The following is a 23,086-nucleotide window of genomic DNA, read 5'->3' on the forward strand; positions in this document are numbered from 1 at the left end:
GAAATCATGGTACAAAGATGCTCCTTATAACTGCAGAACTTGCTCGAGAATCATCACGTTTTTAAGTTTCCTTCAGTCTCACAGTGATCCAGTGACAGCTGTCTGTACGTCCACGGGTCCACTGCAGACAGGAGCTGCTGACTGCTGATTCGGCTACTTTTAATGGGGACAATTTGACTAAATGGAAACAAATACAGGCTAAAAAACAGCAGTTGCAGCCCACAGCTGACTAACTGACTCCATAGCAACATTATACTTCTTTTACATACCCTGAAGCATTATGGGAACTGCAGTTCCAAAACTCAGAGCATGATTATTCCCCAAATAGCAGTAAGACAAATAAATAAAATGAGTCACCAAATCCATTAATTTTGATAGAGCACATAAATAAGGCTCAAAATGTCAACAGCGGCTCTCGTATTCCTCCAACACTAACACTCTCCTCTCTATTCAAATCTGGATCTGAAAATGAAATAAACTTTGATTAAACTTAATCTTTGTTTAAATGAATCCTTGTTGGTGCAACCCGCTCTAAATGTTTCTTAATTAAGGATATTATTGTTGTTTTGTCTTACCATCCTCTTCGCTAGCGTGGCCTGACGTCCTTTCATGTTTTCATCGCGTGTGATTCTCAGCTTTTATGTTTCGGACTCGACTTCCAAGAAACAGAATGGCGTCACGGATTAAACGTGATACACGGTGTTACATTCCTGCTTGTTTCTGACAGAACTAACAAAACCTCGTGCAGAAGACGACGACACAAACACACACACTTCAGAGTGTGTTGTTGTTGTTGTCGTCGTCGTGGACATCAGGACAGATGCTGCTGGCTGGAGAGCGGCTCAGCTGGGAGGCATTAGACGGCTCAGAGACAGGACAGACTGTGTGTGTGTGTGTGTGTGTGTGTGTGTGTGTGTGTCCTGTTCAGGAAGTTCAGGTCAACAGGACACGAGTTCAAATCCACCAGCTTAATACACAGCTGGTGCAGTGTGTGTGTGTTTATATAGACAGAATATGTGTGTTTGTGTCAAAGCGGATGTTGTGGTTTGTTCTTGTCTTTAAGCAGTGTGTTGTAAGTCTGTACATGTGTGGATGTGTGTGACAGCTCTAGTGTGTGTGTGTGTGTGTGTGTGTGTGTGTGTGTGTGTGTGTGTGTGTTCAGTCCAGGGCCAGTAGTGGTGTGCTGGTCTCTCTTTCCGTTTGTCGGAGAGTTCCTGGTTCCACCGCCGACTGAGACCTGAAACACACACAGATACTGTGTGATAGCAGCAGCAGCAGCAGTCAAAGCAAATAGCAGCGAAGGAAGAAGTCCTCAGATCCTTTACTGCAGTAAAAGTACTGACACCACACTGTGAAAATACTCCACTACAAGTATTCAAAACATTACTGCAGTAAAAGTATGAAGTATAATCAGCTAAATGTACTTAAAGTGTGACAGTGAGAGTCGTCCCTGTGCAGTAAAACGCTTCCTGTCAGTGTTTATTATATCTGATGTTTCTGGATTCATATTCCTGCTGCGTTAATGTGTGTGTTGCATTTTACTGCTGCAGATGTTTAAGGTTGAGCTCATTTTAACTGCTTTATATACTGTTGGGTAGTTTAACCTGCAGCAATGCATCATGGTCTATGAGATCATCACGTGTTTGCAGCGTCGCTGTCCTGCGAGAACCACGTATCTCTAAAAAGTCTCCCTGAGCTCAGAGAAACAGCCTGTTTTCCAGCTGATCCGAGGGGGGGTTAAAGAGTTTATTCAGCTTCAGGAGGAGGAGAGTTTCCTCTTCATCAACTCTTCATCCTTCAGCTCGTCACAAACACCTGGAGATACGGGGTTTTCACCGGACAGGAAGGGGATGAAACACTGTGATCTGTAAAGTAACTGAAGCCGTCGGACAAACGTAGCGGAGTAAGAAGTACATGAAATGGAAATACTCAAGTAAAGTACCTCGAATTTGTACTTACAGCTGCAGTACTTGAGTAAATGTACTTAGTTACTTTCCATCACATATATGTCGTCACTAAGTGAGTCGCCGCCATATATTTGATGTGATGAACTGATGTCTAATAATTTTGTAAAAATTGTTTAAAACATTTGTAGATTGGTAGAAATGCCAATTAATGGCAGAGCTAACAAAAATTGAATTTTCAAAAATTGAATACAAAGTTTTCAGATTATAAACTGTTGTCAGTGTGATAAATCTAATGTTGTTTACTGTATATTTGTTGAATTTATTGCATCTTTATGATTCTTTGGACGTTTTTAGACATGTTCACTTATAATACAGTCACTAATCAGGTAAATCCTGACTGATAATATTGGTAATAATGATTCAACAAAGCCAGACTGACGCACATTAACAGTTGTGGATACTGACAGACCTCACGCTGATCGCTTGGGGAGGTGACACTCACAGGAAGTACTAATATGAAAACAAGTCAGCGATGGTTTGTAGAAAACCACAAAAAGGGATCAAGTCTGATCTGGTTTTACGAAGAATGAACAGCAGATTTTTTGTTGTTTTTATAAGACTAATGGCTACATTTTTAAACCTAATAAATGGGTCGAACCATTAAAGAGTTAAAGTACTTTGTTGACATGTACTCAGTAGATTTCTTTCTTTCTCTCTCTCCTCATGTCCCCACACTTCCTCCTCACCTCTTCATCATCTCCTTGTCTCCTCCTCCTCCTCCGCAGTTCTCCCTGACGTGCAGGGCGTCGTAGGTCAGCGTGTACTCGGTCTCGTCGTTGTAGTCCGGTCCCAGCAGCGTTCGGGCCCAGATGCCCATATCGTACGGAGGCAGAGTGCCGCCGAACTCAGACGGCAAACACTCCGGCTGGATGAGCTGGTGGAGCGAGTTCAGGTTGTTACCGTGGAGGAAGATCTGAGGAGAGGAGACAAGGACAGAGGAGACAAGGAGAGGAGATTAGAGGAGACAAGGAGAGGAGACAAGGAGAGGAGATTAGAGGAGACAAGGAGAGGAAATTAGAGGAGACAAGGAGAGGAGACAAGGAGAGGAGATTAGAGGAGACAAGGAGAGGAGACAAGGAGAGGAGATTAGAGAAGACAAGGAGAGGAGATTAGAGGAGACAAGGAGAGGAGACAAGAGAGAGAGGAGACAATGAGAGGAGATTAGAGGAGACAAGAGAGAGGAGACAAGGAGAGGAGATTAGAGGAGACAAGGAGAGAGGAGACAAGGAGAGAGGAGACAATGAGAGGAGATTAGAGGAGACAACGAGAGGAGATTAGAGAAGACAAGGAGAGAGGAGACAAGGAGAGGAGATTAGAGAAGGCAAGAGAGAGGAGAAGGAGAGAGGAGATTAGAGGAGACAAGGAGAGAGAGGAGACAAGGAGAGGAAATTAGAGGAGACAAGGAGAGAGGAGACAAGGAGAGGAGATTAGAGGAGACAAGGAGAGAGGAGACAAGGAGAGGAGATTAGAGGAGACAAGGAGAGGAAATTAGAGGAGACAAGGAGAGGCGACAAGGAGAGAGGAGACAATGAGAGGAGATTAGAGGAGACAACGAGAGAGGAGACAAGGAGAGGAGATTAGAGGAGACAAGGAGAGAGGAGACAATGAGAGGAGATTAGAGGAGACAACGAGAGGAGATTAGAGAAGACAAGGAGAGAGGAGACAAGGAGAGGAGATTAGAGAAGGCAAGGAGAGAGGAGACAAGGAGAGAGGAGACAATGAGAGGAGATTAGAGGAGACAACGAGAGAGGAGACAAGGAGAGGAGATTAGAGAAGGCAAGGAGAGAGGAGACAATGAGAGGAGATTAGAGAAGACAAGGAGAGGAAATTAGAGGAGACAAGGAGAGGCGACAAGGAGAGAGGAGACAATGAGAGGAGATTAGAGGAGACAACGAGAGAGGAGACAAGGAGAGGAGATTAGAGGAGACAAGGAGAGAGGAGACAAGGAGAGGAGATTAGAGAAGACAAGGAGAGGAAATTAGAGGAGACAAGGAGAGAGGAGACAAGGAGAGGCGACAAGGAGAGAGGAGACAAGGAGAGGAGATTAGAGGAGACAAGGAGAGGAGATTAGAGGAGACAAGGAGAGGAAATTAGAGGAGACAAGGAGAGAGGAGACAAGGAGAGGAGATTAGAGAAGACAAGGAGAGGAAATTAGAGGAGACAAGGAGAGGCGACAAGGAGAGAGGAGACAAGGAGAGGAGATTAGAGGAGACAACGAGAGAGGAGACAAGGAGAGGAGATTAGAGGAGACAAGGAGAGGAAATTAGAGGAGACAAGGAGAGAGGAGACAAGGAGAGGAGATTAGAGAAGACAAGGAGAGGAAATTAGAGGAGACAAGGAGAGAGGAGACAAGGAGAGGCGACAAGGAGAGAGGAGACAAGGAGAGGAGATTAGAGGAGACAAGGAGAGACAAGGAGAGAGGAGACAAGGAGAGGAGATTAGAGAAGACAAGGAGAGGAAATTAGAGGAGACAAGGAGAGGCGACAAGGAGAGAGGAGACAATGAGAGGAGATTAGAGGAGACAAGGAGAGGAGACAAGGAGAGGAGATGAAAAAAGGAGGTGAGAGGAAGAAAGGAGAGGAGAAGAGATGAAAAACAAAGGAGGAACAGAGGAGAGGAGGGTGTTAATCAAAAAACAAAGACAGCAATTGAAAAAAGAAAAGAGCAGGAGGAGAAAAGGTGAAAATGAAAGAGGAGAGGAGATCAGAAAAGAAGAAGAGGAATGAAGAAATAAACAGAAATAAATGAAAGAAGAAGAAGAGAGAAGAAAAAGGAGGAGATAAAAGATAAGAGGAAATCATGATGTATGAAATGAAAAGAGGAGACAGAAGAGGAGAAGAGATCAAAGGAAAATAAAGAGGTGTGTGTTTTCACCCTTTTCCTGGTCTTGTCTTTGAGGAAAGGTTTGATGATGGTGTACATGGCGTGAATGTACCACGGCTGATTCACAAAATGGATTCCTCCAAACCGAGCGGGAAAACTGTCCTGAGGAGACGAGAGGCGAAGAAACAAGGACGAAGGAGAGGAAACAAGGGGAGGAGAAGACGAAGGAGAGGAGAGGAAACAAGGACGAAGGAGAGGAGAGGAAACAAGGACGAAGGAGAGGACAGGAAACAAGGGGAAGAGAGGAAGGAGAGGAGAGGAAACAAGGAGAGACAAAGATAGGAGATGAGGACAGGAAACAAGGAAAGGAGAACATTTAAAAAGTCTGTAATCAAAAATCTGTTTTAACATTATAACAACATCATAGTAACTAGAATCTTTCTGAACAAGATTTAAAGTAATCAATAACTCCATCCGCACAGTTTTACTGCTTTATTCAGAAGTTGTACAGGCGTCCTTAAAGCAGCTCTGTTGGCCAGTTTGAGGTGTTTTTATTCACCTGGAGGCCCTCGATGGCCAGTTTGAGGTGTTTTTATTCACCTGGAGGCCCTCGATGGCCAGTTTGAGGTGTTTTTATTCACCTGGAGGCCCTCGATGGCCAGTTTGAAGTGTTTTTATTCACCTGGAGGCCCTCGATGGCCAGTTTGAAGTGTTTTTATTCACCTGGAGGCCCTCGATGGCCAGTTTGAGGTGTTTTTATTCACCTGGAGGCCCTCGATGGCCAGTTTGAGGTGTTTTTATTCACCTGGAGGCCCTCGATGGCCAGTTTGAAGTGTTTTTATTTACCTGGAGGCCCTCGATGGCCAGTTTGAGGATGTTGGGGGTGAGCTTGGAGGCCTGCTTGAAGGAGAAGTTGCTCCAGTCGATGATGAGGATGAAACCGTTGATCTGGAGCTCCGGGTTCTCTATCAAAACCTCCAGAGAGAGCAGGATCGCCCGCAGGATGTCTGTGAACGAGTTCCTGATCGAGGAGGAGGAGGAGGAGGAGGAGGAGGAGGACAAGATTAGGAAATCGTGTGCAAGTCAACAGCTGATCAATAGTTACAGCCTGTGGCGATCCTTCACGCTGTAAATCTTAACTGCAATTCAGTTGGCTGTGTTCTTGTCTATTTTTAGTCTAAGTACAGAAATGACTCATTAGGCTCTTTGTGTTTTCAATCAATAGATGGACGTGTGTGTGTGTGTGTGTGTGTGTGTGTGTGTGTGTTACCTGCTCTGGTCCCAGTTGGAGGCGAACAGGATGAGGATTTTTCGGCCATGTTGGTCTGGAGTCTCCAGCACGCCCGGGAAACCATCCATCAGTGCCCGCTTAATACCCGGGTCGTCCACCTGACGCACACACACACACACACACACACACGAAACATTACGCACACAACACGACTAGTTTTTGGAACCAGAGCTTCAATCGGCGACTTCTTATTGAAACTGTGGAAACAGAAACAGACCTTGAAGCTCTGGAACATGTCGAGGTTCTGCTGTCTGAACTGGAAGTACTGGGCCAGCAGCCTGAACGTCTCCACCTGGTCGAACTTCCTGGCTCTCAGGAAACGGAGGATGAAGTCGTCGTCCGTCCGCAGGAACCCGATGTCCGGCCGCGTCACGATCATGTCCCGCACCTCGGATTAACACAGGCGGAAACACCGGAGTCAACAGGAGCGGAGTTCCCCTCCGCAGTCGGCCTGGTTTTGAGGACTTATGATTTGGATAGCGTTCTGTAATACGGCTTCACTGCGTGTCAGATGGCTTTTGTAATTTGATTAATTGCACATTTGTTTGGGAATTTGCACCACTAAAGTACAATACGAAGTAAGGCAGGTCCTTCATTATGAGCTAATTTTATGGCCCTGTCTTTTAGAGGGGGCCCCTGCGTCAAAACCTTATTTTTTTTGTTTATATTGTTCAGTTAGCAAGCTAACACAAATAAAGCGTTCTGCCTGCGGTGAACCTGATGGGATCTTAGTGGCGACAGGGTCCATGCACGTTGCACGAAGGGAAGTAGGTGGGGGGTCAGTAGGGGCCCGATAACAGTTAAATTCAGTCACACTTAGCTCAAAACCAACAGGTGTTGTGTGTGAATCACATCCTGATGGATCTTCTTCCTCCGTCGTTGTCCAGAAACTATTAAAACACATCAGTGAGCCGCTCTGTTGCACTGGGTGACGTGTTCCTTCATCACCATGAACACACACACTGTAGTTTATTCTGACTCACACACACACACCGTCCTGCTGCCCCAAACACTCACTACAGCACCACATGTGGATTCATCCGCCGCTGGAAATAGTCCCCAACAAATTTCCTCCTGTTTGTCTGATAAAAACTACAGCGAGCAGCTGTTTTAAAAGTGAAGCTATATATTTACTTACTTCAGTGGGAACCAATGGGCTTTGAGCTGAGAGCCACAAACAGGGCTAATACTTTAAAAACCGTTGAGCTGACTATTACCATTAGCATGCTAACGTTAGCTAAACATTGCAGAATATCATGCAGCGTACCTGCTGGATGTCCTGGTGCAGCGTGTCCGGGTTTTCATTCAGCTCTAAGCGAGCCTTGTCCATTGTCTCGGAGCTCAGGCCTGCGTGGAGGTGCGTCATCGCGGAGTCTGGTTTGGTTCCAACGTCCAAAATGTGTTTTATTCCAACTTCTGGACGTATTTCCAGACAGTTTAGCTATGTTGATTGTTTTGTTGTACAATCTTTTGTGGCTCAGGTGTTAATGTGGTCGTTGAAGAGGTTAGTAAATGGAGTCTTTGCCCTTTTATCTGTAACACAATCTTATTTGCTGTCTTTGATTTTAAATTCCGTATTTACAAAAACATATCGTGACTGAAACTGTTTCAGCTTCCAGATTTCGTCAGTAAGAGACAATCGTGGTCGTCTTTGATGGTATTTAAGAAAGCTGGACTGTTGTCCAACAGTATCAGATGATCAACAATCGTCTCTGCTGTCTTCCTCTACATTGTCGGTTCTTAGGACGCTGAAAGTCGCTGTTTTTGGTTTTGATGCTGGATCGAAATGTTGAGTTTGTTAGTTTTTCAGAGAGTCGTGGCAGGGACGTGCGGCTTAATGAACAGCACATGAAGACAGGACAGTTATGTAACCGTCTGCGGCAAATTCACATCCTTTGTGTCCTAATGTTCGTCCCGTTCAGCGTCTCACAGCTCCCTCCTCCTCCTGCTCTCTGTCATCTTTCAGATTCTGGTTCCGGGTTTTTCAGGCGACGCCGACTCTCGGCTTCGTCATGATGAGGCTGTTTGGAGCTGGAGGCTTGATGATGATGATGATGAAGAGTCCTGTTGGGGGGGGTCGTGACCTCGCGGTTTGGGTTGTCAGAGAAAGGTCAAAGGTCAGTTAAGGCAAATCGGTCGGACGTGTGCCTCCTCAGCCTACAGGAGAGAGGAAAGATGAACAGCAGCACATGAGGTTGACTTTAACGACGTCATTTCTTCTGTATTTCTTCTAGGAATTTGGGTGTTTTACGTTCTACAGTCAAAACCTTTCACACGGTGGGTGTTTTATAGGCTGATTACAGTGTTTAAGAACATAAAAAACAACAAAATAGACAGAATAAAGTCACCAGAGACCTAAGTTCAATAAGCGTGGGTTTACTGCAGCGGTAGAAAGTAACTACGGCACTTAAGTACAATTTTAAGGCACTTCCACATGCACTCCACTACATTTCAGAGGGAAATACTGTACTTTTTACTGCACTACATTTATCTGACAGCAGATTCAGATTAATAACACAAAATATAATCAACAAATAAATTACGATGTATTAATATGGATAAAGATAAGACTATTGATCCCTGGGTGAAATTCTCAAGCTACCCAGCAGCAGATATAGTAGAAACTTACCCCCACCTTTACCAGCTGCAATATTCAATTAATGTACATATTAATACATCAATAATTATAATCCAGTAATATAATATTTATTTATTATAATGGATCATTCTGCATAATGAGTACATTATTAAGCCTCGTTATACAAACTCTTCTTCTCAGCTGCCGGAAGCATGTAGTCCAGAATAAAATCAAATACAACTGATTCCAGTATTTTTAAACTTGATATATATTCAGCCTTCACGACTCTGAGCAAATAAAAGATCAGTATTGATTCCTGGCAGCGTGTAGAAACGGCATCTGCACCTTTATGTTTGGAAATGACATTTACATTTTTCAAAACACAATAAACAGTTAAACTGAATAAATAAAATGTGAAAAATATAAATTAATAAAACGTAGAGACTTTTTCAGTGGGATACATTAAGGGACTCGTGACCTCAGTATTTCTAAACTTCCCTCGGCCTCCCAGTGCATGCTGGGAAAGTCTCCTGTCCCCTGTAACCCTGAGAAAGACATGGATTAAAAAAATGAATATTATAATTAGAGCTAGACTTACAGCCAGTGGAGGAGGAAGTATTCAGATATTTACTTCCCTTACTTAAGTAAAAGTACTAAAACCACAGTGTCCTGCAGTAAAAGTCTGTGAGTATAATCAGGAGAAAGCCCTTAAAGCATTAAAGCAGTGCAGCGTCCCTGTGGCTGCTGTGCTGTTATATATTCTATCATCAGGTTATTATTCCTCGTGCATTAATGTAAAGCAGGATGTTGCTGCTGCAGCTGGTGGAGCTGGAGCTCATGTTGAACCGGTTTGTATCGGACTGCAGCTGATGATGCTTTTCATTCTGGATCCATCTGCCGATTCTTTTCTCCGTCGATCCATCGATCGATCGGTTTGGGAAACTGGTGAAAACGGTGAGAAACGCCGTCAAGACGACCCAGAGCCCAAAGCGACAAAACATTACAGTTATTACAGTCATTCAGAGGAAAAGCAGCAGATCTGCACATCTGAGACGCTGGAAGTGTTTTTAGGAGTAAAAAGTAAAAAAAGTACCAAGAACTTGAGTAAATGTTGCATCCACCGCTGCCGACAAGCTGAACTGGTTGTTTTATTGCAACCTTTATATTTCTGACTCTTCTTGTCCTCCATACACTTTGTACTGACACCTTATGTCTGGTGTATAAAGTGTTTAGTACCTTTTTTGTTTTTCTATATGCTTCCTTTTTGGACACGTGATGTTCATAATGTAGCTCAGTGTCTTACAGTGGAGTTATGGATCTGTTCTGCTGCTGCTCACTTTCAATAAGTGGGATCAATGAAGCTTATCTTTCTTTTATCGCTTTATGGGGGTCGGTGCCTCAGATGACCCCCACCCCTGCCCAGCCACTACACACCCCCGCCCCCCCCAACTCGTCCCCATCTGCCGGTCACGTTGTGTCAGATGTCGTCCAATCTGTGTGTCCACTGAGACAGCAGACACGTGAAGGTCCCACGGGGCTGTGATGTCCCCCTCCAGCTGCCTGGGTGCTGCTGCTCTGGTTGCACGGTGTAGGAGGGAAATGTTGAAGTGTAATATAGAGTCGATCAGATTGAGCAAAATATTAAAATTCCTAATGATAAAAGTGACCCTCGCGATATGTGGGCAGTGTGTGTGTGTGTGTGTGTGTCATTTACCAAATGTCCTCAAAAGGATGCAAATATTTGTGAGCGGGGACGAGCCCCTCCTACATGCAGTCTGTTGTATTTTAATTTAATTTTAAATATAACGTTGAAATACTCACAGTGAAGCGACCTGCTAGGTGTGCTGGTTGAATCCCGGCCGTCCTGGCTGGCCCGACGGCCCTCCGGCGGTGGTGCTGATGCTGGGGACGGCGGCGGCGGTGGCGGCCATCGGTATCCCGCGGACAAAAGATATTTCCGTTAAAATTAGAAACGAACGAGCAGGAAAAATTACAGGTAAAAGCCCCTGAAGGTGCCAGAGGTGGTCCCGTCCTTGTGGGTCCGTGTGGGCTTCGTAACGCGTGAGGAGGACGGCGCAGCATCAGATGCGTTTTCACTTTGTGCTCCGAGAAGACGTCAGGTTTTCAAAATAAAGAGCGCCATTTCCGGTGCGAACTTTCAAAAGAAAATCTTGACCAGTTCAGATTTTGTCAGACTAGAAATAAATGCTAAATTCACATTGTTGTCAATAGACTCGAGGTTTCATTTAGTCTGTTTTGAAGGAAGGCTTTTATTCATCAGAGCCAACTTTTTAAAAAAATTATTTATATTTTAGCGATTTAGCTAAATAAACAAAAAATATCTAATAAGAAAATCGTAGAAAAAACAATATATAGGCTAGACAACAAAAGAAAAATGAAAGAATCGAGCCACACGTGCATATATATACACATGCACCTACATTCCTGCATACACAAATTAATATACATACATATATATAAAATACAGTACAATTCAGTTTGTTTATGATTTATATTTTTTATATAGCTAAATAAACAAATGCAAAAATATGCAAATAGAAGAAACAACATACCCACTCAAGCATATATATACATATATGTAATACATTCACATGGACCTGGATACCTGCATACACAAATGAAGAAATATGAATTAAAAATACAGTATAATTCAGTTTGTTTATTGTTTATAATAGCATATGTTATAATCATCATCAGGGCATAATAGTTTATTCTGACACCCATCAAATCTACCATTAGGTCACTTAATATAATACAATGCAGGGTTTGTTCTAACCATTGTGTGTAGAAGTGGCATCAACTAACTAACTGTTCATTTCGTTATCAATTATTCTATCAGTAATTCTTTTCAACCGTTTAGGTTTTAAAACATCAGAAAATGGTTGTAATGTTCCAAAGTCCGACCAAATATACGAATTTACGTGATATTAAACATAAAAAACTCGAATTAGAGAAGCTGGATCCAGAGGATGCTTGGCATTTTTGCTCTGTAAAGATTATTTATCAAAATTGTTGATGATTAATTTTATGTCAATTGGCCGATCAATTCATCAATAACTAATCATTACAGCACTAAAATAAACCTTCTGTTTTCATACCAGACTGCTTTTCAACTAGACACAATCAATATTATGATTCCAATAAGGACTTTGGCACATTTTGTGAGGCTCAGTGCACTTCAACCCCTTGTTTTCCAAAAGTACAAATTCCACACCTTTATTTTGAAGCCACACTCTACTAGTTTCCGGTCTCCGTCTTGTTAACACTGTCTGACTTTACCTACCTGGACGCTCCAGCCTGTAACAGCAGCTGACGGCCGTGCGCGTTCACGAGGCAACCTGGACAGATTGTAGGTTGTGCGCGCGCACGCTGAGGCTGGTTCGCGCACGCGGATGTGTGTGTGTGTGTGTGTGTGTGTGCTTATTTAATTTTTTTTTACCCTCGTGTAGACAAACATATCTTTCTAATTCGGTCAGTTTCTTGTTCTGTTGTAATTTCCTAACCCTAATCAATACAGTTTTATCTTATACTAAGTTACTATTGCTATTAATATTACTGCTCCTAATAACAGCAACAATAAAAATGATGATAGACGTTTTTATAAACACAAAAAGTGTGTTTTGCTCCATTTTTGTATAAAAGCTCCTGTTTCTGCTTAGAGGGACAGTGGGACACATTATATATTACCTATTACTTGATCGTTATCTCGATTAATCAATTAATAATTTTGTCTAAAAGAGTCTAAAATCCAAAGATATTTACAGTTTACATAGAAAAGCAGCAAATCCTCACACCGGAAAAGCTGGAATTAGATATTTCATTACATATTGAAGATAAAACGCAATAAATTAAAAGACCGAGTGTGGGCCTTTATTGTGAAGGTGTACTGTAACCTGCTCGGACAGTGACGTATTTCCTGTTGTGCCAAGGTCCACTCAGCTGGGAAACACCTTACTGACAGCTTCTCTACCTCTTTCAACCGTTAGGTTACCTTAAAAACATTTGTTACTGACTTGTAAATTATCTTTTTATATTCACTGAAGTTTATACTACAGTTATCTGTACGTGTCACATCGCGGGACGTTGTTGTTAAGTCTCAATTTCAGGACTTTTTAGTCGCCAAATCTGCCTCCGGAGCGTGCTAACGTTAGCGCAGCAGCTAGCCGCAATTCACTCTTCAAGGAAAGAATCGATTAATCGTTATCGTAATCATGGATCAAACGGGAATCACAGCAGAAACACAAAAGGTGAGAAGCTCTTTTGCCCAGATGTCTTATTCATTCCGCTGTGTCTTTGCACATGTTGTTTAACTTCACGAAGCTAAGTCAGTTAGCTAGCTAGTGTTAGCCTGCTAGCGTTAGCTTCAGTTAAGCTAGTTGTTATCCAACATGGCGTCATTGGCAGTCCTCTCCTTAAAAGGCTGAAGTTAGCTCGCTGCGAGCACGCAGATAACTCAGCAGCTGTCGGTGTGAGATATTTGGAACAAGCGACACGTGGAAATAAACGGAGACGCTGTTATTTGGGTTAACCACGTCATGTCAGTTGCTAGTTAGCCTTTTCTAATTGAAGATGATGATCTCAGTGCTATTTCTCAACGTTAAATTAGCCTCCACGTGTCTTTAGTGCCCTTACTATTTATTTTTAAAGCTATAATATAGTGTGAATTATTGTGTCGACTGTCAGAAAAGCTTGTCTGTACTTTAAATGCTAACAAATGTCACAGCTAGCAGTTAGCAGATATGCCTTTTTGCCATGTTGTGACTTCAGTCTAATTATATTTTAACCATCATACTGTTGTTTAATAAATCCGTGGGCAAATTGTCATTTTATACAAACATATAGATATCGTAATTATAAATAAATTAGCCCCCAAATCGTGTGGGCGTGGCCATATGGACGTGTCAGCGCCGTGGGGGCGGGGCTCCGCAGAAACATGCCTGGTCATGTCCCAGTGTCACGCCTCCTGTTTCTGTGCATTTATGACTCACTGTGGTTTAATTACAATTAATTAGGTTACTTTAACTAATTGATCTTAAGAATCCGTCCACCTGCATATTTTGTCTTCTTTCCCTGTGATTTCTGTGGTGTCATGGCCTACCTGTGCAAACAGTTGCCAGTTTATTAGACATTACACCATCTAAAACTAGTGCAGGGTAATGTAGAGCTGAAGTTAGTAGTCACTTAATCTATATGTTGATCCACAGAACTTGTATTGGCAGCTGTTTTGATATTTGTTAATTCGTTTTTTATGTAAAAATGCCAGACGTTCTCTAGTTTCATCATCGGTTGTGAGGATTTGCTGCTTTTTTCTTGTCTAATGAGTGATTGATAGTTAATAATAATTGATAGTAAACAGAATATATTTGAGTGTTTGACTGCATGTTGGACAAAATATGACATTTTAAGACGTCACCTTGGGCTCCAGGAAGATGTAACAGGCATTTGCCACTATTTTTGACATTTTTACAGATCAAACGATAAACTGATTAATCAAGAAAATAATTAGCAGTTTATACAAAGTTTATAATGACGTGTTGAATCAACTTTATGGTCACTTTGGGTGCTTGTGTTGCTGTTGAACTGTATTGTGTTATAATGACGGGTGTTTCTATTATTTAGTCTACCCTCATTGATAGATGTATTAGAAACGCATCATAACTTTCGTGAGGCCACGCGGATATTTCAGCCCAATAAACTGGCGGCGGAGTCTGATCTCGCCCTCGTGTGCTGCCATGGCGTCGCTCACAGAAATCTAAAAGTTGTGGACTGATTTGAGATGCACATTATTTAGCAGTGAACTGTTTGGTCAGAGTTTAATGGCATTTAAATAAGGTGAATAATAATGTGCGTGTTGTTGTTGTTGGTTTTTTTCCAGAGCCCGTGGGGTTCGGTGGCCCCGGCGGCTCCGGCCTGCTCTCTGGCTGATGTGATGAGCGAGCAGCTGGCCAGACAGCTGGACGAGGAGAGCAACGCCTTCCCCACGCTCACTAAGTGTGTGTGTGTGTGTGTGTGTGTGTGTGTGATCCACCAGTGTGATGATACTTTGAAGTTCCTTTATTGACACTAATCGCTCTGTTTCTGTGTGTGTGTTTGAGTCTTGTCCTCACAACAAGTTCAAACAAATGGCGTGAAAATAACAACAAGTGTAAAATGCTTCATTACACCATTGTTTCTGAGCTCAACTCTGATTGGCCAGTTTCTGCGGTCTGAATAACAGACATCTAATCACATCACAGTCGAGATTCTGCCACAGTAGTTACTTGTGTCTACTCTTAAACGTGTTAGTTTTGTAACGAGGAGTTAAATTAACTCAATCACTTAAATAATAAGGAAAATCTCCTGCTTGCTTTATATTAACCGCAACTTTTACCAACAGAGAAATGTGAAAAATCAAGCAGTTATTTATTTGACTCTTTATTTTAATTAATATTAATTATTATAACACAAGGTCATAAGGACACACACACACGTAAAGGAACAGAAAACAATACCACCAGCTGAAAACAACAAAAATAGAGCAGAAAAAAACAAATAAATTGATTTAAAAATATGTTTTAGTCTCTTTGTTCTCTCGCCGTTCGGTGTAAACTGCTTTATTAAACTGAAAGTTAATCACAGAGACATCGAGGACTCTGTTGTTTTACTGTCGCTCCTCTCTTCACCCGGTCCTCTGTCTGTCTCTCAGTCCCGGAGCTGATCTGTTGTTGTCAGATGAGGTTTCTGATACGACCAGCGACCTGATGCTCGCCCAGATGCTGCAGATGCAGTTCGACCGCGAGTTCGACGATCAGCTCCGCCGGGAGGAGAAGAAGTTCAACGGAGACAGCAAAGGTAGAACCGCAGCAGTCTGACACACCTGTGAAAATACAGTACGATTACTGAGTGCGGTTGATTTAAAATAAGAATAATGTGTAAAATGTAATTAGCGTTTCAGAGCTGTTCAGGTCAGTGACGGTCTGTGTTTTGGATGTTTGCGTCCAGTGTCCATCTCTTTTGAGAACTACCGTATGGTTCATCCGTATGAAGACAGCGACAGCTCAGAGGACGAGGTGGACTGGCAGGATACAAGACACGACCCCTACAGAGCTGGTAACACACCTGCACGGCGTGGACAAAATAACAGAAACACCTTTCAGAACCATACAGCCCTAGCTCAGCATGTTCAGTTTCCAGGGAGAGTTATTGATTCACCTTTGACACCTTTTCCTTCGCCACATTAAATACTGTTTTAGTGTTTGTGGTCGGTGCTCCGACTGCCGTGAATCAGCTACGAATGAGTCACATTAAGATGAATATTAAATAACGGCATGTTTCAGCTTCGGCAGACATCTGACAGTCACCGTTTATTTTGCAAGCAGGTTTTTAAAGCAACGTAAGGCAGCGCACGGAGGAACAAAGAGGCCAGACAGGTTGTTTTTTAAGGTGGTCATACTAAACACCACAAACAACAACCATCGAGTTAAATCAGCAAAAAAAATGGATGACCTTTTAAGGTGTTCCTGTTATTTTGTCCACCTGCCTTTTCGCCACCACTGCTGGAAACATACCTTTCTAGTTCTGTATCAGTTTTGTTTTGTTGATATTGTTAAAAGAGGAAGATAAAATTCGTGCTGCTACAACTTGATGTGTTAAATCTGTTTGAATTGTCGATGATCAGTTTTATCTACTTCACCTCGCTGCGATGCGGATAAAAATCCAGCCCAAACAGACTTTAAGCTTCTGTCCACAAAGTAACGATCACACAAACTCTAAAGGTGTGTGTGTGTGTGTGTGTGTGTGTGTGTGTGTGTGTGTGTCTGATCAATCAGAAAAGCCCCAGACCACACCCAGGAAAGGCTTCACTGGGAAAGGCAAGAACATCACCACCAAACATGACGAGGTGACCTGCGGCCGCAAGAACACTGCGCGCATGGACAATGTAAGGCAGCCTCATGCTCTTAAACACAGACACACACACACACACACACACACGGTGGCCAAAGCAAGTCGTGTTCATATTTGTTAAAATATGTTCACCGTTACAGAAACCTCAAAAAGCCTAAAAACATCTTCATTTTTATGTTTGAGGTCTAAACGTGTCTTCAGGTTGAATTTCTACGTGTATTTATATGTTTTGGAAGGACACAAACAGGTGTGCTCAGATTTAACCTTTTTCCCCCCGTTCGCCCTCTGGTGGCGTAACCAACCAACAGGCGGCTGCTCTGAGCTGTGATCGAAGAGCGATAACAGAGACACGTAATCAATCAACTAACGTGTACAGCTTACTGCACACTTGGCGTTCTGTGGACGGTTAAACGGAGCCAGAAGTTGAGTTTGAAGGCACACGGACACCAGGTCGTATTTTGAAGTCTGATCATAGTCTCATCAAATCAAATTTAGCTTTATCGTGGCGCTCGGTAGCTCACCTGGTAGAGCGCCCCCCATGTACAAGGCTGAGTCCTTACTGCAACTGCCCAGAAAATAATCTTATTATCTAAAGAAGGAAATTCATCAGGTCAAAGGTGCAAACAAACAAACACAGAAGCACTACAAAGATTCACGCAACAGTGGAGACAAAACATAAAAAGAACAGTATCGTCTCGCGGTGTTTTGTCTGTATGTTCATGAGTGTGTTAAAGAATTAATTCTCTGGACAGGTTCATGTTTCATTCAGAAAACTGAGTGTTTGGTTAGTTAACATATTAAAAAATATCACTTCCTGTTTCTTCAGCTTTCTGTAAAAACCATCTGACTGAATTCTTTGTGCCGTCAGCTCCTGAAAGCAGAGACTGTTGAGCGTTTGCCATCAGGACGTATGAGGTTGAGCTGTGTCATTACATCCTCTGCTCCTCCTCCTCCTCCAGTTTGCTCCGGAGGTGCATGTCGGTGATGGGTTGGGGATGGACCTGAAGTTGTCCAATCAGGTGTTTAACTCTCTGAAGCAGCACTGCTACAGCGAGCAGAGACGCAGCGCCAGACTGCACGAGAAGAAGGAGCACTCCACCGCTGTACGCGTAGCTACGCAGCACCCACACACACTGCTCAGATAAGGAATAACGATACGCGCTCGTTTCTCCTTCACGCTCACTCTTTCTCCTTCCTTTCTCCTCAGGAGCAAGCGGTGGACCCTCGCACCCGTCTGCTGATGTATAAAATGGTGAATGCCGGCGTGCTGGAGAACATTAACGGCTGCATCAGCACAGGAAAAGAGTCCGTCGTCTTCCACGCTGATGGAGGGAGGTGGGTGGGGGGGGAAGCCTCAAAGAAACACTCAGACATTTAGGGAAATGAGCTTTTTTGCTGTCTTTACCCAGAGTCAGATGAGAAAATACCCTTCGCCAGACAGAGTACAAAAGCGGGACACACAAAAGTTCACAAGGGAAAAATACATATGTATATGTGTGTGTGTGTGTGTGTGTGTGTGTCAGCCTGGAGGAGCAGCCCGTTCCAGATGAGGTGGTGCTGAAGGTTTTCAAGACGACGCTCAACGAGTTCAAGAACAGAGACCGCTACATCAAAGACGACTATCGCTTCAAAGAGCGCTTCAGCAAACTGAACCCACGCAAAGTCATCAGGCTGTGGGCCGAGAAGGAGATGCACAACCTGGCCAGGTAAACGCCCTTCGACTGGCACCGCCACTTTATTACAACTGAAGTCATACATTCCTGTCTGACAGCTGCTTTACGGTGGCCCAGATGTTTAACTTCCCTTCTTCGTGTTTGCATGTTGTTTTTATTTTCCCCTTCAGTAAGTGTAGACATCTTGAGACACTCTGGTGGCTTTTAATAAATCACGGCAGATTCTTTTTAAACGTCTGGTGGAACCGCAGTGAAATCAAATAAAAATTAGTTTGCTGTCAGCTGTTCTGAGTTAATGCTCGTTTTTTTAATGTCAAGAACAAAAGCATAGAACAGCAGCATCGTTACCAGGCGGCGTATCGTATGGATTATGGACATCAGGTCCACATCATTTACGAATAATTACCCATGACTGACGAAGCAGAAAGCAAAAAGAAGAGATGAGGTTTTAAGCAGCGGGGTTGGGCGGGGCAAACCTCCAGCCACGTTCCAACAAATATATTATCCCATTAGCCCATCTCGCAATGTTTGAATCATTTCTCAATCTTTCCATCTCGTGAATCTCTGATGATTTCAAGCCCGTTATGTACTGAAGCTGGGTCGGCCTCGAACCGTTTACCGGCTGTTTTTAAATATCATATTGTTAAATATTGCAGAAGGTTTTTCCAACTAGAACAAGAAGTAGAAAGAATAGTTTCCAGAGCTACTTCCTAGTTATTATACCGTCGTGTGATCGTGTGTGTGTTCAGGATGAAGAAGGCGGAGATTCCCTGTCCGGAGGTGGTGCTGTTGAAGAAACACATCCTGGTGATGTCCTTCATCGGTAAAGACCACGTTCCTGCTCCCAAACTCAAAGACGTCATGTTGGGCTCCGAGGACATGAAGGACGCCTTCTACCAGGTCCTACATGTACGTACGCTGTGCAGCAGACACTGCGCTTTGTACTGTATGAGTACATAATATGTAATGATTCGTTTCATCGTTGATTCCCTCTGTTGGATCTCAGAAATGTAAAACGAAATGAACCAGAGCGATCGGGTCAGTACCAGCTGATTGTTTAACTAATGGATTCAGCAGTGAACATATAAACAGACTTTATAGTATTTATCAGTTCTTTACACTTTAATTAGGTTACGCTCATTTGGCCGACACGTTTTTCTCATTTAAGTTACAATAATAATAATAATAAACTTTATTTATACAGCACTTTTCTAAACAAAGTTACCTGGTTGAACCAGGATTAAAACATTTCAGGAGGCAAATACAAAAATAAAATGGGATGAAATCCGAGTGCGTCTCTTCCAAACACACAGCTCAGTGAGTTCAGGGCTCAGAGGTGTTTTCGATACCGTGTTAAGTAAACTACTGTGACATGTCTGTTGCTGTCTGTCTGTTGCTGTCTGTCTGTGTGCAGTTGATGCAGCTGTTGTATCAGGAGTGTAATCTGGTTCATGCTGATCTCAGCGAATACAACATGCTGTGGCACGAAGGGAAGGTACGACTGAGTGTCCGCCATCTTTCTGTTCTTCATTCTTGTCTTTGTCCATTGATTCCTTCATTCCACCTTTTATTCTTGGTTCTTTTAAAGTTCCTCAAATCTTCCACCCTTTCTCGCATCTGTCCTCCCTTTTGGGTTTTGTGCTGTTTCTTTGTCTTTCCTTCGATTTTTCGATGTTTTTGCCTCCTCCGCCGTGTCCTTTCCACCCTTCTCCCCCTCCCTCCTTTCCCTCCATATTTCCCGATTCTTTTCATTATTTGACTTCTTGTAGCTCTTATTCTCCTCCTACCTTCCCCCATTTCTTGTTCTTTCTCCCTTCCTCCCCTCTCTTTAGTTTTCGTGTTGATTCGCAGGTTCTTTCCCTCTTCCCTCCTTTCTTTTTCTCTTCTGTCTCCACACACTTGTTATGAGTCAAGCCTTGTCACCACAGCGCTGCTCTAACGTCTGTGTGTTGTAGGTGTGGTTGATAGATGTCAGCCAGTCCATCGAGCCCACCCATCCTCACGGCTTGGAGTTCCTCTTCAGAGACTGCAGGAACGTTGCCACGGTAACTGCTGATTTCACCTACATACGCGGGCTCTCGCTAAAGCGATTCACGAAGCGAAGATTTCTGATCGAAAAATCCAGTTTGAGGGAAGATCAGACTTCAGGTGGCTGTAAAAAGCTGCAGGGTTCGATCTGAAAACATGTCGAGCGGCAGACCGAGGTCACTGAGTCGTACTGTCGGAGCAGCTTCAGCTGCGCAGACATCTTTACACTGAATTTGGTCTGATTTTCGTGAGAGACGTAGTGGTTATATACGGAGTTTCTGAGCAGAGAAAGAGGAAGTGTGTGAGGTGACTGAACAGAAACTTTTTTTTTTTACATGATTTAGTTTTATCTCACTTTGTCCTGAGTGAGAAGCCGAGCTGGAGGTAATGTTTGAGTGTTTTTAAAAAGCGACTTAACGCATCGCTTTTTCTATTCATAGGGAATTCAAAAGTCAGAAAAACTTGTCTAGTTAATTCAAGTTCAGATTTAGCAGAAACGATGGCCCTGTTTTACAGACTTGTGATTTTTAGTTGATTACATTTGTTGTTAATTATTTCTGTAATAAAAATAAATAAATTAATTATTAGTTAATTCGCACTCAGGATCTGGCTGGTCCCTTGGAAAAGCTACAAAATGTACAGATTGAATGAACTGAAGTCTTTATTTAACCAGAGAACCTTAACTGCCACAAAAGTGGATATGTTTTATTTTACAAATATAATAATATAAATTACAGATTATACCAGATAAGTCTTACTTGTAAAAGTAAGTAAAAATTGTTTTGCTGATATCTGAAGATGCTTTAAATTTATGCAACCAGTTCTTAAGTTACACGTGATAACTTAACGAAGCGTGTGTGTGTGTGTGTGTGTGTGTGTCACAGTTCTTCCAGAAGAGAGGGGTGAGCGAGGCGATGAGTGTGTACGAGCTTTTCAACGCCGTGAGCGGCCTGAACATCCCTGTTGGTGAAGAGGAAGAGGCCGAGTTCATTGCTGAGGTAACACACACACACACAACGGAAAGAACAACTTGATCAATATTAATTATTATTATTATTATTAAGTTAAAGATGTGAGGAATCCTGTAAACTGCTGCAGGTCGGAATAACTTTTCTCACTCGCGATGACGAGCAGCGCCTTCGCTCTCAATTTAAAGTTCGGCTTCAAACAAAACAGCTGCTTGTGATACAAACATTGATTATGAATCAAATGTAAGCGTGACATTGGAAATGATCTTTATGATCTGAAGTTTAATAGTTAGGCGTCCTGGGCTTGTGTCAGTTCAGTGAGTTGTTGCTAGCGTTGGTCTTTGGGGGTTTTTTATATTTAGTTTCTCTCTTTTGTCATTAAAGGAAAAGGCCTGTTTTAATCTGTTTCTTATTTATCATCAAATCCCATGAAAAGACCAAATACTGAGGACTTAAATCCTTTGATACACACACAATACTTGTTAGTAGATGCATTCAATGTTGGTCTTTTGTGGACAAAAAGATCCTAAAACACAACAGACACGAGCTCTTAAAAGGACAGCGCTGGGTGTATTCTGTCTTCAGCCATGACTGCATAGCGTTCCTGATGTTAAACATGTTTAAAACGTGATGAAAATATTTCTTTAGAGAAAACTACCTGAACCACCAGGTAAATGCTGTCTGTGCTCTCTGGCAGATTGTGGCGTTGGAGAAGAGGAACGAGGATCACGTGCAGAAGCGAGGAAAGAAAACCTTCCCCGTCGCCTCTGAAGACGGCGGCCCTCCTTTAAAACCCGACGCCGATGACTAACGCTCGCCCGGCTCGCTCTCTCTTCACGATCCCGCCGTGTTGAAAACGCTGTAAAGAGGAGATGAACGGAGGAGGCCCCCCCCTGGAGGACCCGGTGCCTCCCCCTCCAACCCTGCCACCACCCACCAACTGCTTCCTTAAAACAGGCAGGACGGAGCGCCTCCTCCTGGCTGCTGGAGGAGTGAGTTTCACCGTGTTGGATGTTGAAGTCGGAGCGTCCTGAGCTGCTGAGAGGCTCCAACAGGGTTTTCTGAAGCTGAGACCACATCTCATATCCTCCCGCTAATAATGGCTCACACTGATACTGAGTCCAGTGTGTGTGTTTTGGTTTTTTTTGTAAGAATCGTAGCAAAAATACAAATTTAAACAGGTAAAGCTTCTCGCACAGGACCTCTTCTGTTCTCTTAGAGGCTAATTTTAAATTCTGATTGAGAGATTCTGAAGGCTGAATTCGGGGAAATGGGAGTGAAACGATGCAGAAGACAATAAGGCGTGTTGCGTATTTCATTCTGTAGCTTTAAGACGGTGTAGTCCCTCATTCGTCCAGGAGTGTGCCATCGTAGAAAAGGTTTCAGTCGTAGTCGTCTGGACGCTGTTTTCAGAATCAAGACGTTTCGGCTCCCATCCGGAAGTCATTCTCAATTGTGAAAAAATGGGACGGGAACTCAGAAATTTAAGCTACTCTGTGTTACATAAGCCCCGCCCTCAGGAAGGAGTCTACCTGAGTATCTGTTGATTAGCTAGTTTCACCTGAAACTGACCTTCTTTTGTTTCCATGATGGCCCAGTAATCAGTAATCAGGCCTATTGTTTTCTGGCTGCACCTCCCTCATCACTGTTAAGTACCTGATTAGCATGTGATTGGCTTGACCAAGGTGCTAATACACTGTGGTAAACTTTGGGCAGATTGAATCTCAGACCACCAGTTCTGTTCAAAGACGGGTTTTCTTTTTTCACAAAAATGGCTTCTTTGACACCCCTTCTAAGTAGAGAGAAGAGTTGGTTTGAAAGAGGAGTCAAGGAAGCCATTTTTGTGAAAAAAG

At 43.1% G+C, this 23,086-nt stretch overlaps 2 protein-coding genes across 3 annotated transcripts; one reads left to right on the forward strand and one right to left on the reverse strand.

Moving 5' to 3' along the window:
* Positions 1 to 918: 918 nt before the first annotated feature.
* Positions 919 to 10,794, reverse strand: LOC122866449 (clavesin-1-like). The gene is made up of 8 exons (XM_044176119.1): positions 10,481 to 10,794; positions 7,349 to 8,238; positions 6,299 to 6,469; positions 6,061 to 6,179; positions 5,637 to 5,811; positions 4,842 to 4,952; positions 2,654 to 2,880; positions 919 to 1,237 (listed from the first exon to the last, which is right to left on the reverse strand). The coding sequence occupies exons 2-8, from the start codon at positions 7,445 to 7,447 to the stop codon at positions 1,159 to 1,161; spliced, it is 981 nt and encodes a 326-aa protein (XP_044032054.1). The 5' UTR covers positions 7,448 to 8,238; positions 10,481 to 10,794; the 3' UTR covers positions 919 to 1,158.
* Positions 10,795 to 12,583: 1,789 nt separating this feature from the next.
* Positions 12,584 to 22,672, forward strand: riok3 (RIO kinase 3 (yeast)). 2 transcript variants are annotated; one of them, XM_044176117.1, is made up of 13 exons: positions 12,585 to 12,927; positions 14,556 to 14,671; positions 15,366 to 15,511; positions 15,662 to 15,769; positions 16,489 to 16,598; positions 17,524 to 17,667; positions 17,772 to 17,899; positions 18,088 to 18,270; positions 18,987 to 19,146; positions 19,652 to 19,732; positions 20,193 to 20,282; positions 21,150 to 21,263; positions 21,931 to 22,672. In XM_044176117.1, the coding sequence occupies exons 1-13, from the start codon at positions 12,892 to 12,894 to the stop codon at positions 22,042 to 22,044; spliced, it is 1,530 nt and encodes a 509-aa protein (XP_044032052.1). In that variant the 5' UTR covers positions 12,585 to 12,891; the 3' UTR covers positions 22,045 to 22,672. The 2 variants fall into 2 exon arrangements, with proteins under 2 accessions (XP_044032053.1, XP_044032052.1); XM_044176118.1 differs by lacking the exon at positions 14,556 to 14,671 and having other exon boundaries at positions 12,584 to 12,927.
* Positions 22,673 to 23,086: the final 414 nt, after the last annotated feature.

This window comes from Siniperca chuatsi, linkage group LG19, assembly GCF_020085105.1.
Source record: "Siniperca chuatsi isolate FFG_IHB_CAS linkage group LG19, ASM2008510v1, whole genome shotgun sequence".
NCBI classification, from domain to species: domain Eukaryota; kingdom Metazoa; phylum Chordata; class Actinopteri; order Centrarchiformes; family Sinipercidae; genus Siniperca; species Siniperca chuatsi.